General features: G+C 43.3%; 3 protein-coding genes across 3 annotated transcripts; 1 reads left to right on the top strand and 2 right to left on the bottom strand.

The window, feature by feature from the left end:
- The first annotated feature begins 253 nt into the window (after positions 1–253).
- LOC108161417 (trifunctional purine biosynthetic protein adenosine-3) lies at positions 254–11,296 on the top strand. The gene is made up of 7 exons (XM_017295672.2): positions 254–729; positions 6,360–6,607; positions 6,669–7,318; positions 7,376–7,601; positions 8,227–8,648; positions 8,721–9,776; positions 9,844–11,296. The coding sequence occupies exons 1-7, from the start codon at positions 553–555 to the stop codon at positions 11,157–11,159; spliced, it is 4,095 nt and encodes a 1,364-aa protein (XP_017151161.1). The 5' UTR covers positions 254–552; the 3' UTR covers positions 11,160–11,296.
- LOC108161419 (pupal cuticle protein) lies at positions 1,607–2,519 on the bottom strand. Its single transcript, XM_017295675.2, has 2 exons — positions 2,419–2,519; positions 1,607–2,340 (listed from the first exon to the last, which is right to left on the bottom strand). The coding sequence occupies exons 1-2, from the start codon at positions 2,428–2,430 to the stop codon at positions 1,774–1,776; spliced, it is 579 nt and encodes a 192-aa protein (XP_017151164.1). The 5' UTR covers positions 2,431–2,519; the 3' UTR covers positions 1,607–1,773.
- On the bottom strand, positions 11,190–12,831 carry LOC108161418 (dnaJ homolog subfamily C member 28). Its single transcript, XM_017295674.2, has 2 exons — positions 12,411–12,831; positions 11,190–12,354 (listed from the first exon to the last, which is right to left on the bottom strand). Exons 1-2 carry the CDS (start codon positions 12,507–12,509, stop codon positions 11,365–11,367), a joined length of 1,089 nt encoding a protein of 362 aa, XP_017151163.1. The 5' UTR covers positions 12,510–12,831; the 3' UTR covers positions 11,190–11,364.
- Positions 12,832–17,048: the final 4,217 nt, after the last annotated feature.

Raw genomic sequence — 17,048 nt, 5'->3', positions numbered from 1 at the left:
CTGATAAGAAGTGCAATTTGAGTTACAGTTACATTTACCCCCAGCAGGGGTCTGGAAAGGCTATCGCCGACGTGTTTCTGTTATTTATTTGAGCTAAAACAACAACAATTATTGTCGCGGCGAAAAAAAAGTGCAATGCTGTGGGATTGGGTCGCCGCCTAACGACGCGGCCCACGGAGGTTTTCTTATCGCGGTCGCTGACGCGTCACAGTTGCTTTTACCTAGGTCTAGGGCCGCACATAAAAATATTTAATTCAAATTCAAGATTTCAGTTCAAAACGAGACGTCGTGCGGTGCGGTTTTACGGATCTGATCAGCCAAAAAAAAAAAACAATACATAAAACACGTAAAACTTGGCTCTCTTTCTCCCTCTCTCAAGCTCTCTCTCCGTCGCGTTGCTTAAACATACTGTGCTCTCATTCTAATTCTCTGGAAACGCTGCTGCTGTTGCTGCTGCCCGTCCAACAACCCGCAACACGTGCGCGAGAAAGCGAAGAAAGAATTATAAATTCTTAAAAACGTGATTAGTTTTTGTTCTTATCGGCCAGAAATATGTCGCATAGCGTCTTGGTGATCGGCAGCGGCGGACGGGAGCATGCCATCTGCTGGAAATTGTCGCAGTCCACGCTGGTGAAGCAGATCTATGCCCTGCCTGGCAGCTTTGGCATCCAACAGGTGGAAAAGTGCCGCAATGTGGAGGTACAAGTCTTGGATCCAAAGGCTTTTGAAGTGAGTTGAATAATTCCCCCAGCGACCTTGGATTAACCTTCGCGAGTGACTTAAAGTTACAGTTACAGTGTGTGTGCCTGTGTGTGTGTGCACGCTATTTGGGGTGAAGCTTAAGCTTCAATTGAGAGTGGAATATTCGGCATTTACTTCGTTTGTGGTATTTTTTATTGCCGTCTGTGATACATTTTTATGGCTTCTTGAGAGATCTTTGAGATCGCAATGTATATTTTTATGATGCCCCAGAATGTTTTATGCTAAGCCGCCAATAAATCCACAATCGGAACGATCTTAAAGCGGATTATTCCATTGCACTGCGATCGCCGCTAATCGGTTTAACTTTAACCCTTGCGAGCGCCTTGGATTGCCATTGGAGCTGACGAAAATCGTGGCAAATATTGCAATTCGAGATTATTATTATATGTAGATCTGTGTAACGAGAGTCTGTCAATACGTTATCAATTGCAGGCTGGGATTTGCGTGCATTATTCGAGGTCTAGCAGCTTAGCATTTTTGTAATGCATCCAAATTGATTTTAATCATATTTGTGGCTGTCTTTTCTGTGTGGCTTAGTCGGCTCGTAATGTTGATAGATTAAGTGTGATTAGCAGAGAAAATTTATTCTACAATAATAAAGTAGATTTGCTTGTTTAATGGGACTGTTGTCAGGGGACCAGGGTTTTGCTTGTGCAAAACGATCCTCATACGATCACGATTCCCCCTTATAGTCTACCCATATCTAAACGTAAATTAAAACTGTCTAGTTTAATCATCTAAATAAAGAATCAAATACCAAAAGATTGTTCCATCACGTTCCCCAGACATTGCCTCACATTAGCGCCTTCTTTTGCGACAGACAACAACAAAAATAAACACAAAATTGTGGCCTTTGTTCTTTGTTTTCACAATCTAGCTTATGTTTTGCTTAGCACTTCTATATTATTGTTTGTGTGGCTTAATTAATTGTTAAGATTGAAATTCACAGATTTGCATGGTGTTCTATTGAGACCTGCCCCCAGCACCGATCAACGATCACCGATCATCGGATCATCGGCGTCTCGAATCGTTTTGACGCTGTCTAAGAGGTCGCCGCGTAGGGGCATCCGAAAGCGTGGGTGGATGGGTCAGATAGATGGTCTTTGGTGTGGAACTTGGCCGGGCACGAGGTGTCGTTTGGTCCTGGATGTTCCGGGTGTAGACATTAAAAGCGGCCGCATCGTGGGCCACTGTCTTAAGCTCGCCCGTATAGTAATCCTTCACCTGGTACGGATGCGCGCGAATGTACTCCAGGGCGCGCAGGATGTAGTCGGGCACCTTGGGAATGTGATCGCCCACGGGATGATAGCCGGTCTCGTCGGCCACATAGCTAACACTGATCACAGATCCTTCGGGGGAGGTGTAACTGGAGCCGCCCTGAACGGAGACGCCTCCGAGGCCCTCCTGAGTGGCCGAAATGCCATTGGATGTCTCGTAGGCATAGCGATAGTTACCATCCCGCTCCACCTGGAGATCATTCTGGAGTGTTTTCGTATTCCTATCCGAGTCGGGAATGTAGGCGGCCGCTCGAACCGCCAGCTGCTGCTGCATCACAGCCAGCACTCCAAAGAGACTCATCTGTGGGGTGGAAGATTGATCGATTATAATCCGTTTTCGGGTGTACTGCCATTCTCGTTTCGCCTTTCGGTTTCTTACAAGCAAATGCATGACGGGAGTGGAGTAGAGATCTCTGGGTTCTATCGTCTTTCGAGTATCAAGTGGAACTGTTTGTCTGCTTCTCGTACGCTTTCGTTTTTATATCCATCCGCTTGCCTGTCAGCTTGGATTTTTTTTTGGCAATATTTTCGCCTCGGAAACCCAGTTCCGAAACATCACCGACATGGCTCGTCATCATCATCGTTGCGGCGGCAGCGGGGCCGCTTGCCTTAGTCAGTCATAAATAAAATGATTTTATTTCTTATAAGTATTATTTTATATAGGTATCAACGATGTTATTTGTCGCCGCTGCAATTCCCAAAGTGTGGGATGGTAAAAATACATACGTATACAATATTCGTGAATGGTTATGCCCTACTCGAAGGTTGGGGCACTTACAATTTCATATATAGTATATTGTGGCTGATCTTGAAATACTTACATGCTCAAGGAATTCGAAAATACCATAGCGATCATCGACACTGCGAGTGTCCTTAATTGGCTAACATTGTGGAATATCAGAGGCAAAAGAAAGTTTCGTCTGAGGAAAATATGGTTGATTTTATAGATCAAAGATTGTAGGGATTACTGGGGATAAGATCCACTTTATGGCTTCCTACTATAGAATATTGCTTAGGGAATCTGTTGTACGATACTTCAAGACCAAGAACAATACTTCTTTCGTCTCAAACTTGTAATAAAAGCTGTACAGGAAATGGCATTCCAATTCAAGAAAACCTCCAGCAATCAACAGCTGAAAGACCATCTATGGAACACCCCCCAGACAACCCATAATCTTGCTCAATTAATTCAACCACTCTCTTTGTTTTTTATAGTTTTTGCCTGCTAGTTATTCTTAGAAATTGCATAGCATCATAAATGATGAATGAAGTGTTATCTCTAAGCATATATTTTGATCATTAGACACAAACTTTATCAAAATTACGCGTACCCCTCCGATATTTTGATACGTCTTCTTTTTGTTGTTGTTTTTGCTGGCTTATTTCCAAAATAAAAACCCGTACGGGTTCGACTAATTCACCAAACCGTATCTAATTCTGATTCCCTCCCCAAACTCTTATCCGCAAACAAATGTATCAGCATTCCTTGCTTCAATACCCCGATTCCCATTCGCTGGCTCCCCCACTTAATTTGCATATAATACAGTAAATCATGAGCGCACTCTGTAAAGCATAAACACGAAAACGTTCTAGCCAAATTTGGCAAGTGGTCGACGCTCGCTTAGGTCAGAGATTCCGAACGATATATATAAAGGCAAAAGTCTTTCAAGACTTCTCTTACTCGGTTTATACGAAGTAGATTTGATGAAAAGCTGTGAAAAGTGAATGAAATCAGGAATTGTCGAGGTGCAGGAGGACTTCGCTCCTTACAGGAATCAAGGGGCAACACCAAAAACAGCTGATCAACTGTAAAAGTCTCCTCTGAAAGCAAAAACAAAGAAAATATACAGCAAAAAAGGAATTAAAGGGAAAGTAAGAGATCTATTCGTCCTATTGGAAAGATATCGAAGCGGCGAAGCTGCTAGATCTGGCCACTCTCCTTCATTAATATCATGAATTCAGCTTCGTATAAACATAGTATATCTCTATCTGTCATAAGCCCTCATCTACGAGTAGATGGTTGGTTTGGTGGTGCTTGCCTTTCGACTCATTCTTCTTGATCGTACAAAAATCTCTGGTGGCCTCTACAAAAACAGCTGATAAGCTCATCTAAAAGCAAAAACAAAGAATAAATACTGCATAAAATGGATATAAATGGATAATAAGAGATCCATTTGAATGCAGACGAAACGGAACTTTTTACAGCGAAAACATCTTCGATAAAGAAAAACACTACTAGATCTTCCTTCATTTCATGAATTCAGCTTCGTATAAACATAGTATATCTCTATCTGTCATAAGCCTTCATTTACGAGTATGTAGATGGTTGCTTGCCTTTCGACTCATTCTTCTTGATCGCGCCTAACCTTCGTTACGGGAAATTAAAACCTTGACCAGCTTTGCTCTTAATTTGGAAAGCCCAAATAGCTCTTAAAAGACGTCATATTTAGCAGCAAAATTGGAGAGCATGCGGCCGTGTGAACGTTCTTGAACTCTTAGGAAATCGGGATGATTCTTTGCCCAAGTGCTAAACGGTCTGGAACGCAGACGATTGCAATTTCAACTCCGTGTTCCATCGACTCTGCTGTTGTGGGGGCAAACCAACCGAAATTCTGCGTTGGCGCCGATACGAATTAGAACTGAGGTAACGAAGCACCAGAGAACCGGACCAGAACAGCCCCGGATTACTGTGGTTGGTTGACATGGCTCTGACATAGCTGGCGCCTTAGTCAGTCGAGTCGTTCGTTGATTTCGTTGTTGATCCACACGCTGGCTCACGTTTGCCCGATCGAAAGACAATGCACCCGTACCGCCGGAGAGACACAGTTTAATGGCAAAACAATTAGGAAGGCATTTAGTATTTTGGCGACAAATTGGCGAATGGAACCGGTTGAGTACTTAGAGGAGTGTTATCTTCCATTTGGGGAATGTGCTTACAAAGAGGAGAGAGAGAATCCCCCGCCCAAAGAAGTTGCAGTGCGATCATGACCCGGTTAGATGTTAGATTGGGGAAATCCAATTATGATCTCTGTTGATTGGGGTTTGTTTTTTGATGCAAATTGTATTCAATGCCAATTCTGAAATTCTTAGAGAAGAGGTATTGATGGGGAGACGGTAAAAGCAGGGATATGAGAATATTTAGATGGGATTTGGAGTTAGGAAAGGCTAAAGATAACGATAGGATACAAATTATAAGTAAAATGGAAGAGAAGTTTGGAAAGAAACATTTTTAAAGAGAGATTAAACATATTTCTATATTTCTCATAAGCTACATTATTTCCACACACTTTCTCCCAAAAAAATTACAGCTATATTACATATTTAATTTTAAAAACGCAGAACCTTCCTTTTAAATCAAGTAGATCTTTTCGTTACATTTTTATATGAAATTTAAAAATGAAAGATGCAATTTTTTTCATCAGTGTATCGTTTTATAAAGAACAAAGCCGATGCCAAATAAATAACTCGGTTTTGCGTTGAATTCAAATTCAAACCGTACGGTTCTCCGATTATAAACATCACACCAAATATTTGTATCTTAATTAATTTTAAATTGCATGATTACTTAGCTTATGGAGACCTGTGTCGTCGCGGATAATGAATAACCCGAATATTTCAAATGGCTTGGAAAAAATATATAGATCGAAAATTTGCATGATTAAAATATCTGTGTATTTTTCAGGGGAGTGATATATAATATTCTTTCTATAAGAAATTTTTAATATTTTAATGAAATATTATAATATTTTCTTTCGTCTCTTGAGTTGTGTTAAAATGCTGCAAAAATGGAATACAAATTTACTAAATTTTAGTAGGATATTATGGCAAGATGAAGGGGTTTTCAAAGGGTTTGGTTATCTATAATCTATATCAACATTTTTGGGTTATGAGGTTTTTAAAATATGACCTAAAGATCGAACAGACCTATGGATACACCCAATAACATAGTTCCAGCGGTTCCCCAGATCGTCAATAAATCTTTTGAATACGCTCCGAGGAGAAGATTCGGACCAATCCTGAGGTTTAAGGACGCTCCGAAGGCAGGAAGGAATCGGGATTCTTCAGAACGTTTCGAAGATGGGAAGCAAGCAAGGGGAAAAGGCAGAGATTCTATCTTTGGCACAAGGACCACTTTCCGAGTTGGAAATACGAAAATATTAATGTTCTTCATCAAATATTATAAGTATAGATTTGACAGAATCTTTTTTCTAGGCACATCTCAACTTTCCCAACCCCTCAATAAATTGATGGATGGTAATTGATCAATAATCATAAATCTATTCTAATCTTTATATATTTCTTGCCCTGTTCTTCCTTCAGACCATTGCCAAATGGAGCAAGAAAAATGAAATCTCTCTAGTGGTCGTTGGACCCGAAGAACCCTTGGCCTTGGGTCTGGGCGATGTGCTGCAAAAGGAGGGCATCCCATGCTTTGGACCCAGCAGGCAGGGGGCCCGAATCGAGGCGGACAAGAAGTGGGCCAAGGACTTTATGCTGCGCCATGGAATACCAACGGCTCGCTATGAGAGCTTCACGGATACGAACAAGGCCAAGGCGTTCATCAGGAGGTGAGAAACGAATCTCTTGGAATGGAAATTAGATTCGAATAAATGATGCCCTCTCTTCCAGTGCACCCTATCAGGCTCTGGTGGTGAAGGCCGCTGGTTTGGCTGCAGGCAAGGGTGTTGTGGTGGCCGCCAATGTGGATGAAGCCTGCCAAGCGGTGGATGAGATATTGGGAGACCTGAAATACGGACAAGCTGGGGCCACCCTTGTCGTAGAGGAGCTCCTCGAAGGCGAGGAAATATCGGTTCTAGCCTTCACCGATGGCAAGAGTGTTAGGGCAATGCTGCCTGCCCAGGATCACAAGCGTTTGGGCAATGGAGATACAGGACCAAACACCGGAGGAATGGGCGCCTACTGTCCCTGTCCTTTGATCAGTCAGCCCGCGTTGGAGCTGGTCCAGCGAGCCGTGCTGGAGAGAGCTGTTCAGGGTCTGAACAAGGAGCGCATCACCTATCAGGGTGTTCTCTATGCGGGACTCATGCTGACACGCGATGGTCCCCGCGTCCTCGAGTTCAACTGTCGCTTTGGCGATCCCGAAACGCAGGTCATTCTGCCGCTCCTCGAAACGGATCTTTTCGAGGTGATGCAGGTCTGCTGCAGCGGTCAGCTGGATAGGCTGCCCCTCCAGTGGCGCAGCGGCGTGAGTGCTGTGGGTGTGGTCCTCGCAAGTGCTGGCTATCCAGAGACCTCCACGAAGGGTTGCCTCATCACGGGTAAGCTTACCGTATGCTCTTTATATTAAATCAATATTAATTTGTTTCATTTTCTAGGACTACCTGATGTCAATTCGCCCACTCAACTGATTTTCCACAGCGGTCTCTCTGTAAACAAACAAAAGAAGGCCCTCACGAATGGCGGACGTGTCCTGATAGCCATTGCCTTGGATGCCAGCCTCAAGGAGGCGGCTGAAAAGGCCACAAAACTTGCAGGAACTATCACTTTTGCCGGCACTGGAGCTCAGTATCGCACGGACATTGCCCAGAAAGCATTTAAAATGTAGAAAGCTGTTGAAGAAAGGGAGATTTGGGGTCCAAAACGATGGGAGATTGAAGCTATTGATGCATAGAACTCTTACTAAAGATTATTATACTATAGATCTAACGATTGATCCTCGACAGATGAGATTTTGCTAGAAAATGGTTCCATTTTGTATTAAAATCTTTATCAGAAGTTCTATAAAGGGTGGAAATTGTCAGTTTTTCATGCACAAGCATTTCAGGCATCGTTCGAAACCTCAAAAATTCAAATTTATCTCCTCTTAGCATCTAAAAACTCTTATTACTGTGAGATTTTGTTTGATCTGTCCCCTTTTCGAAGTCTTGTTCTGAATCGTAACTTATTTTAGTGCAAAATTATAATCTTTCCGCATATATCAAATGTGCTACATAGAAATCAAGTGTTGGAACCTCTAAAACTTTAACATTTCATTAAATACTACAATCGTTTCAATCTTCTAGTAGTTTGGGGTCTCGATTAAAATTATAATCTATCTAAAATGGAGATTCTCACTTGGTTTCCCCTATTACAACCTTTATCTTTCTCTTTCTTAATGTTTTCCCTGCCTCTTATAAAGTATTTTCTAAACAGAAAACTAATATATTATTTTTCTTTTCCACATTAGAGCCATTGCCTCGGCGCCAGGCCTCAGCTACAAAGACAGCGGCGTGGACATTGATGCCGGCGATGCTTTGGTCCAACGCATCAAGCCCTTGTCGCGTGGCACTCAAAGACCTGGGGTCCTTGGCGGTTTGGGTGGCTTTGGTGGTCTGTTTCGGCTGAAGGATCTCAGCTACAAGGAGCCCATAATTGCAGAGGCCACGCAGGGTGTGGGCGCCAAGATCCAGTTGGCCCTGCAGAATGAATTGTATGAGAATATTGGTTACGATCTGTTTGCCATGTCTGCCAATGATCTGCTGGAACTGGGCGCCGAGCCGGTGGCTTTTCTGGATTACATAGCCTGTGGCAAGCTGCATGTGCCACTGGCCGCTCAACTCGTGAAGGGAATGGCTGATGGCTGTCGGGATGCCAAGTGTGCTTTAGTAGGTGCGTATCTATTCCAAGGAGAGGCAGTCTTTGAGGAAGAGAATTAATAACTATATAATATATCCCTTCCAGGTGGCGAAACAGCGGAGATGCCCTCGCTCTATGCCCCCGGACAGCACGACATGGCCGGCTACTGCGTGGGCATCGTAGAGCAGTCGCGTGTCCTGCCACGCTTTGATCTGTACGAACCGGAGGATCTGCTCGTGGGCCTGCCATCCTCGGGCCTCCACTGTGCTGGCTTCAACGAGATCCTCACCCAGTTGGCCGCTTCGAAAGTGAATCTCAAGGAGTGCTCTCCTGTCGGCGGGGGCAAGCATGGGCTTAGCCTGGCCCAGGTCCTGGGCACGCCCACACGCCTGTACGTGCAACAGCTGCTGCCCCATCTGCAGGCTGGCAACCAGATCAAAGCTGTGGCCCATGTCACGCATGGCCTGCTGCACGATGTCCAGCGCTTGCTGCCCGAAGGATTCGAGGTCACCCTGGACTTTGGGGCAGTGCCCGTGCCGGAGGTATTTGGCTGGCTTGCGGGACAGCTGCAGCTGAGTGCCCAGACCCTGCTGGAGCGACACAACTGCGGCATTGGCATGGTGCTGGTTCTCCCACAGAGCAGTCTTCTGTGGCGCACAGCCCTGCCGGGTGCCAAGGTTCTGGGCGTATTGAATCGTCAGGCGAAATCCTCCGGCGGTTCTCCGCGCGTGAAAGTGCGAAATTTTGTGGAGCAACTGCAGAAGTTGGCCGCACCCTTTGGTGGATTGGGGGAATCGCAGCTGCCCGAGGAAGTCAAGGATGTGCCCTCTCCGGGGGAAAAGGCAACGCCACGCGAAGAATGCTTTGAGAATGCGGTGGGACGTCGCCTGACCCGCGTGCCCAATCATTACGTGGATCCCATACTCATCTTGGGTACCGATGGCGTGGGCACCAAGCTGAAGATTGCCCAGCAGACCCATCGGAATGCCAGCGTGGGCATCGATCTGGTGGCCATGTGCGTCAATGATATACTCTGCAATGGCGCCGAACCCTTTAGCTTTTCCAGCTATTATGCCTGCGGCAAATGGCAGGCGGCCTTGGCTGCGGAAGTCAACGCTGGCGTACAGGAGGGCGCCAGCCAGGCCAACAGTAGTTTTGTGGGTAAGTTCTGGATGGATCATTCTTCTGCTGATTCACATACTAATGCCATTTCCTCTCGATCCCATAGCCTCCCATAGTGCTGCTCTACCACTCCTGTACGAGCCACAGGTCTATGATCTGGCTGGCTTTGCTTTGGGCATAGCCGAACGCTCGGGCATCCTGCCACGCCTGGATGATATTCAGCCCGGAGATGTGCTCATTGGCTTGCCCTCATCGGGTGTCCACAGCAACGGTTTCAGCCTCGTTCATGCGGTGCTCAAGCGTGCCGGCTTGGGCCTCAACGATCGGGCGCCATTCAGCGAGAAAACACTGGGGGAGGAGCTCCTAGTGCCCACCAAGATCTATGTGAAGGCACTGTCCGCGCTGCTCTCTCGACCCAATCATGGGATCAAGGCGCTGGCGCACATCACTGGCGGTGGTCTGAGCGAGAATATACCTCGAGTGCTGCGCAAGGAATTGGCCGTTCGATTGGACGCCAACAAGTACCCGCTGCCCCCAGTGTTTGCCTGGCTGGCAGCAGCAGGAAACATCAGCTCCACAGAGCTGCAGAGGACCTACAACTGTGGCTTGGGTCTGGTGTTGGTGGTGGGAGCCGCGGAAGTGGATGGCGTGCTCCGGGAGCTCCGCTATCCACAGCGCGCATCTGTTGTGGGCGAAGTAGTGGCCCGAAAGGATCCGAAGAAACCCCAGGTGGTGGTCCAGAACTTTGAGGCATCGCTGGCGAGGACCCAGAGAATGCTATCTCAACCACGGAAACGCGTTGCAGTGCTCATTTCAGGAAAAGGCAGCAATCTGCAGGCCCTCATCGATGCCATCCGTGACTCGGCTCAGGGCGTGTACGCAGAGATTGTGCTCGTCATCAGCAACAAGGCGGGTGTCTTGGGTCTGGAGAAGGCCGCCAAGGCGGGCATACCCTCGATGGTCATTTCGCACAAGGACTTCCCCAGTCGCGAGGTCTACGATGTTGAACTAACGCGCCATCTCAAGACAGCTCGTGTGGAGTTCATCTGCCTGGCGGGCTTCATGCGCATCCTCAGTGTTCCCTTTGTACGCGAATGGCGTGGCCGTCTCATCAACATTCATCCCTCGCTGCTGCCTAAATTTCCGGGGCTACATGTCCAAAAGCAGGCCCTGGAGGCGGGCGAAACAGAGTCCGGGTGCACGGTTCACTATGTGGACGAGGGCGTCGACACGGGAGCCATACTCGTTCAGGCCGCTGTTCCCATACTGCCCGGGGATGATGAGGAGACGTTGACCCAGCGCATCCATTATGCCGAACATTGGGCTTTTCCGCGTGCACTGGCGCTGTTGGCCAGTGGTGCCTTGCGTCGGGTGTCAGAGGTAAAGAAGGAGGCGCCAAAGGATATCAAGGATAGCCAGTGAAGTGTGAAGACAATAAACACTTTAGTTTTGTAAGTTTTTGACGCCCTCCAAGGGATTACTTTTATAGCGACAAACAATTTCTCTTTTGGCTAAGACTGGATTCCATGTTTTTATAGATAACAAAACTATTCAAAATATTTAAACGTATTCTCTACAAACTAATATCACGAGGGGATATACATATGTATATCACATTCGATATGAATCACAAAAGACGGGTAAACAGGTCGAAAATATTGCTTTTGAAAGTGTTTTCCGACTGCTCATCCTTCGCTTTGTATTGGACTGCAGGACGCTTCTGATTACGTTTTAAGTCCGGCTCCTTAAACACCATGGCGGCCACGCGGTCCAGGCGATAGCGAAAGAACTGATTCTTGAGTATGGGCACAATCAGGTTGTACTTATCAATCATCTTGTTCAGCTCCTGGACCTCCTCCTCGTGGTCTAGGGTGAACCTTAGCCAGGCGGCCTGCTCTTCGGCATTCTGTAGCGGCCAATCGCCGTAGTAGACGCGCTCCTGGCGCACTGTCTTCAACAGCTGCATCCGTGCATCGCGTATTTCCTTGCCGAGAGTGATCCATTCCGGAGTGAAGCCATTGTCGAGCATTATCTTGTTCAGTTTGTGTGTGGTAAAGTCCAGGTAGGGGTTCTGCGACTGGGCGGAGGACAGGGGCTTGCCAGAGCCATTGAGATTGTTAAAGTCGCCCTTGGACATGGCCTCCTGGATGAGATCCTCCACCACACGATCGATGCCGTATTTGGTTTTGATGGCGTGCTTCTGAAAATGGTTTCCCTCCTTGGAGATGAGGTCGCTGTCGCCGGCGGCCGCCTTGTCGATGCGATGCTCGAGGACACGCTCTTGGGCCTTCATGGCGCGCACCTGCTGGTACTGTTTCTGGCGCTGAAAGGGGGTGCCCACGCCAATGCCCTCGTTGGAAAGATACTGTCGGTGCTGTGGGGCCGTGTGCTTGATATCAAACTCCATGGCTTGCTCCTCGTCCTCCTGGATGTTGCGGCGACCCTTCGCGAACTTCTCCTGCAGCAGCTTGAAGGCCTCGTCCACCTGTTGGAAGCGTTCGGCACTGGCCTCCTCGCATCCAGAGTCCGGATGGACACGTTTCACTAAATCCAAATACGCTTGCCGCACGGTATTCTGATCCGCGCCCTCGCAGACGCCCAGGATGCGAAAGCATTGCTAAAATGGAGGATTACATAAGCAATGCGTTGCAGCAGAGTATTCGTTTTACCTACCAAATAGACCTCACGGCGTTTCAGGTGCACTCCCCGCAAGGCGATGCGGCCGCCCGCGGACCCAACGAAGCTCCCAAAAAGTTTTCCTGCTTTCAACATTTTGTAGTTCTGAATAGCTGCGCAGCTGTAGCTTTTTATTTGTGAGTTTTGTAAGCAACTTTAATGCCAACACACTCACTCTGACGGTTAATTCATTCATAATGCTATAATTTGTTTGTTTGTTTTTGTTGTTGCTGCGTACAGCTGTTCGTATTTATATAAAGGGGGTGTAGCGGGTGACCGTTTTCGCTATTTTTTGAGGACCCAATTGAGCCGACGGTATACTTACGGTATATATTATATTTTATCAAGTTCATCAATCTATTAAAGTAAATTTTTGAAGGTATATTTAAGAGCAAAGGGTATAGAAAACTCCATACGCAGGTTTTCAGAATTTTCGCTCTCTCAAATCGTACTTTATATCGTCAGTATTTTTACGGTATATTTTGGTAGATTTCTGAGGGTCAGACGGTATAAATCCGCGGTCACACTGATGATCATAAACAAAGCTGCGTTTGGCGCCATTTTAATTAAAACTGTGTGTTTCATAGATAAAAATACGGTTTTGACAAGTAAGTTGAGTGTTTATTTGTAAATAATACAAATGTTGATGCTATGGAATGAAATTAATGCAATTTTAATGTGATTGTCTCTGCAAAACGCACAGCAAAAGACGCCGAAGCTAATACACAGACACAGTTTTCCGTACATATTTGTATACACATGTACAATTTTATGGACGGCAACTTATTTAAATCGAAGAAAATATTGGCCTTCTGGATGTAATATAGTACATAATATTATGCAAACTATTCGCAACTATATATGATTGCAGGATAACTATTTAATTTGTGTTTTTTTCTGTAAATCGGGCCAAGTTCGGCAGCCATTACACAGACAGCTTACCGTTGGAATGTACATACATACATATTTAATATAGCGCATATATTAAATATACCGCAATTCTCCATTTTTAGTTGGAAAGCTTAATATTTTCCAGAAGGTAAGCGGAAGCTACAAAGTGCTTGTATTCGATTTATAGCTGCCTTTTTCGGCTTTACGGAATGACAAAGTTCAATGCAACTAGATGTCCGATACTGAAGTTATGTCAAAAAAGAAGGTACATAGTCCACCTCTAAAAAAAGCAAAAGCCCCAATCCATAAAAAAGTCGGTTTGGTTCACAGCGGGGAAAAAATAGTGTAAACATCAAAAATAAAATATTTCAAGAAGCAAAAACCAATCCTACAAAAGGGCTTATAACATTTTTGAAAATATTGAAACTTTTTTTATGGTTCAATTATTTTAATTTTGTGTTATATTTTTGCGAAAATTTTGACTTTGAAAACTCGGAAAACTTCGAAATGAATTTATTCCTTGGGGGTTTGTATTATTTTGGTATAGGTACGTTAATTACGAGTCTTTTAAGGTATCGTTTGTAAAAATCTACAGATAAACTATTAAATGGCAGCCGTTTGACCATACCTTGAAATGCAGCATTTTCGCGGTAAAGTTTTGCGAAATGTTGACTTTGGAAACTCGGAAAAACTCGAAATAAATTTATTCCTTGGGGGTTTGTTTATTTTTGCTATAGATACGTTAATTACGCGTCTTTTAAGGTATCGTTTGTAAAAATCTATAGATAAACTATAAAAGGGCAGCCGTTTGACCATACCTTCAAATGCTGCATTTTAGCGGTAAAGTTTTGCGAAATGTTGACTTTGGAAACTCGGAAAAACTCGAAATAAATTTATTCCTTGGGGGTTTGTTTATTTTTGCTATAGATACGTTAATTACGCGTGTTTTAAGGTATCGTTTGTAAAAATCTATAGATAAACTATAAAAGGGCAGCCGTTTAACAATACCTTCAAATGCTGCATTTTGGCGGTAAAGTTTTGCGAAATTTAGACTTTGGAAACTCGGAAAAACTCGAAATAAATTTATTCCTTGGGGGTTTGTTTACTTTTGCTATAGATACGTTAATTACGCGTCTTTTAAGGTATCGTTTGTAAAAATCCATAGATAAACTATAAAAGGGCAGCCGTTTGACCATACCTTCAAATGCTGCATTTTGGCGGTAAAGTTTTGCGAAATGTTGACTTTGGAAACTCGGAAAAACTCGAAATAAATTTATTCCGTGGGGGTTCGTTTATTTTTGCTATAGATACGTTAATTTCGCGTCTTTTAAGGTATCGTTTGTAAAAATCTATAGATAAACTGTAAAAGGGCAGCCGTTTGACCATACTTTCAAATGATGCATTTTGGCGGTAAAGTTTTGCGAAATTTAGACTTTGGAAACTCGGAAAAACTCGAAATAAATTTATTCCTTGGGGGTTTGTATATTTTTGGTATAGGTGCTTTAATTACGAGTCTTTTAAGGTATCGTTTGTAAAAATCTTTAGATAAACTTTTAAGGGGCAGCCGTTTGAACAAACCTTCAAATGCCGTATTTTGGCGGTATAATTTAGCGAAATTTTGACGTTGGAAACTCGTAAAAATTCGAAATAAATTTATTGCTTGGGGGTTTGTATATATTTTGTATAGGTACGTTAATTACGAGTCTTTTAAGGTATCGTTTGTAAAAATCTATAGATCAACTATTAAAGGGCAGCCGTTTGACCATACTTTCAAATTCTGCATTTTGGCGGTAAAGTTTTGCGAAATGTTGACTTTGGAAACTCGGAAAAACTCGAAATAAATTTATTCCTTGGGGGTTTGTTTATTTTTGCTATAGATACGTTAATTTCGCGTCTTTTAAGGTATCGTTTGTAAAAATCTATAGATAAACTATTAAAGGGCAGCCGTTTGACCATACTTTCAAATTCTGCATTTTGGCGGTAAAGTTTTGCGAAATGTTGACTTTGGAAACTCGGAAAAACTCGAAATAAATTTATTCCGTGGGGGTTCGTTTATTTTTGCTATAGATACGTTAATTACGCGTCTTTAAAGGTATCGTTTGTAAAAATCTATAGATAAACTATAAAAGGGCAGCCGTTTGACCATACCTTCAAATTCTGCATTTTGGCGGTAAAGTTTTGCGAAATGTTGACTTTGGAAACTCGGAAAAACTCGAAATAAATTTATTCCTTGGGGATTTGTTTATTTTTGCTATAGATACGTTAATTACGCGTCTTTTAAGGTATCGTTTGAAAAAATCTATAGATAAACTGTAAAAGGGCAGCCGTTTGACCATACCTTCAAATGCTGCATTTTGGCGGTAAAGTTTTGCGAAATGTTGACTTTGGAAACTCGGAAAAACTTGAAATAAATTTATTCCTTGGGGGTTTGTTTATTTTTGCTATAGATACGTTAATTACGCGTCTTTTAAGGTATCGTTTGTAAAAATCTATAGATAAACTATTAAAGGGCAGCCGTTTGACCATACTTTCAAATTCTGCATTTTGGCGGTAAAGTTTTGCGAAATGTTGACTTTGGAAACTCGGAAAAACTCGAAATAAATTTATTCCTTGGGGATTTGTTTATTTTTGCTATAGATACGTTAATTACGCGTCTTTTAAGGTATCGTTTGTAAAAATCTATAGATAAACTATAAAAGGGCAGCCGTTTGACCATACCTTCAAATTCTGCATTTTGGCGGTAAAGTTTTGCGAAATGTTGACTTTGGAAACTCGGAAAAACTCGAAATAAATTTATTCCTTGGGGATTTGTTTATTTTTGCTATAGATACGTTAATTACGCGTCTTTTAAGGTATTGTTTGTAAAAATCTATAGATAAACTGTAAAAGGGCAGCCGTTTGACCATACCTTCAAATGCTGCATTTTGGCGGTAAAGTTTTGCGAAATGTTGACTTTGGAAACTCGGAAAAACTCGAAATAAATTTATTCCTTGGGGGTTTGTCTATTTTTGCTATAGATACGTTAATTTCGCGTCTTTTAAGGTATCGTTTGTAAAAATCTATAGATAAACTATTAAAGGGCAGCCGTTTGACCATACTTTCAAATTCTGCATTTTGGCGGTAAAGTTTTGCGAAATGTTGACTTTGGAAACTCGGAAAAACTCGAAATAAATTTATTCCTTGGGGATTTGTTTATTTTTGCTATAGATACGTTAATTACGCGTCTTTTAAGGTATCGTTTGTAAAAATCTATAGATAAACTATAAAAGGGCAGCCGTTTGACCATACCTTCAAATTCTGCATTTTGGCGGTAAAGTTTTGCGAAATGTTGACTTTGGAAACTCGGAAAAACTCGAAATAAATTTATTCCGTGGGGGTTCGTTTATTTTTGCTATAGATACGTTCATTACGCGTCTTTTAAGGTATCGTTTGTAAAAATCTATAGATAAACTGTAAAAGGGCAGCCGTTTGACCATACCTTCAAATGCTGCATTTTGGCGGTAAAGTTTTGCGAAATGTTGACTTTGGAAACTCGGAAAAACTCGAAATAAATTTATTCCTTGGGGGTTTGTTTATTTTTGCTATAGATACGTTAATTTCGCGTCTTTTAAGGTATCGTTTGTAAAAATCTATAGATAAACTATAAAAGGGCAGCCGTTTGACCATACCTTCAAATGCTGCATTTTGGCGGTAAAGTTTTGCGAAATGTTGACTTTGGAAACTCGGAAAAATTCGAAATAAATT

The sequence above is a fragment of the Drosophila miranda genome, chromosome 4 (assembly GCF_003369915.1).
Source record: "Drosophila miranda strain MSH22 chromosome 4, D.miranda_PacBio2.1, whole genome shotgun sequence".
Classification (NCBI taxonomy): domain Eukaryota; kingdom Metazoa; phylum Arthropoda; class Insecta; order Diptera; family Drosophilidae; genus Drosophila; species Drosophila miranda.
Note: the sequence above shows the minus strand (reverse complement) of the source record. Positions and strands in the feature narration are given on the sequence as shown.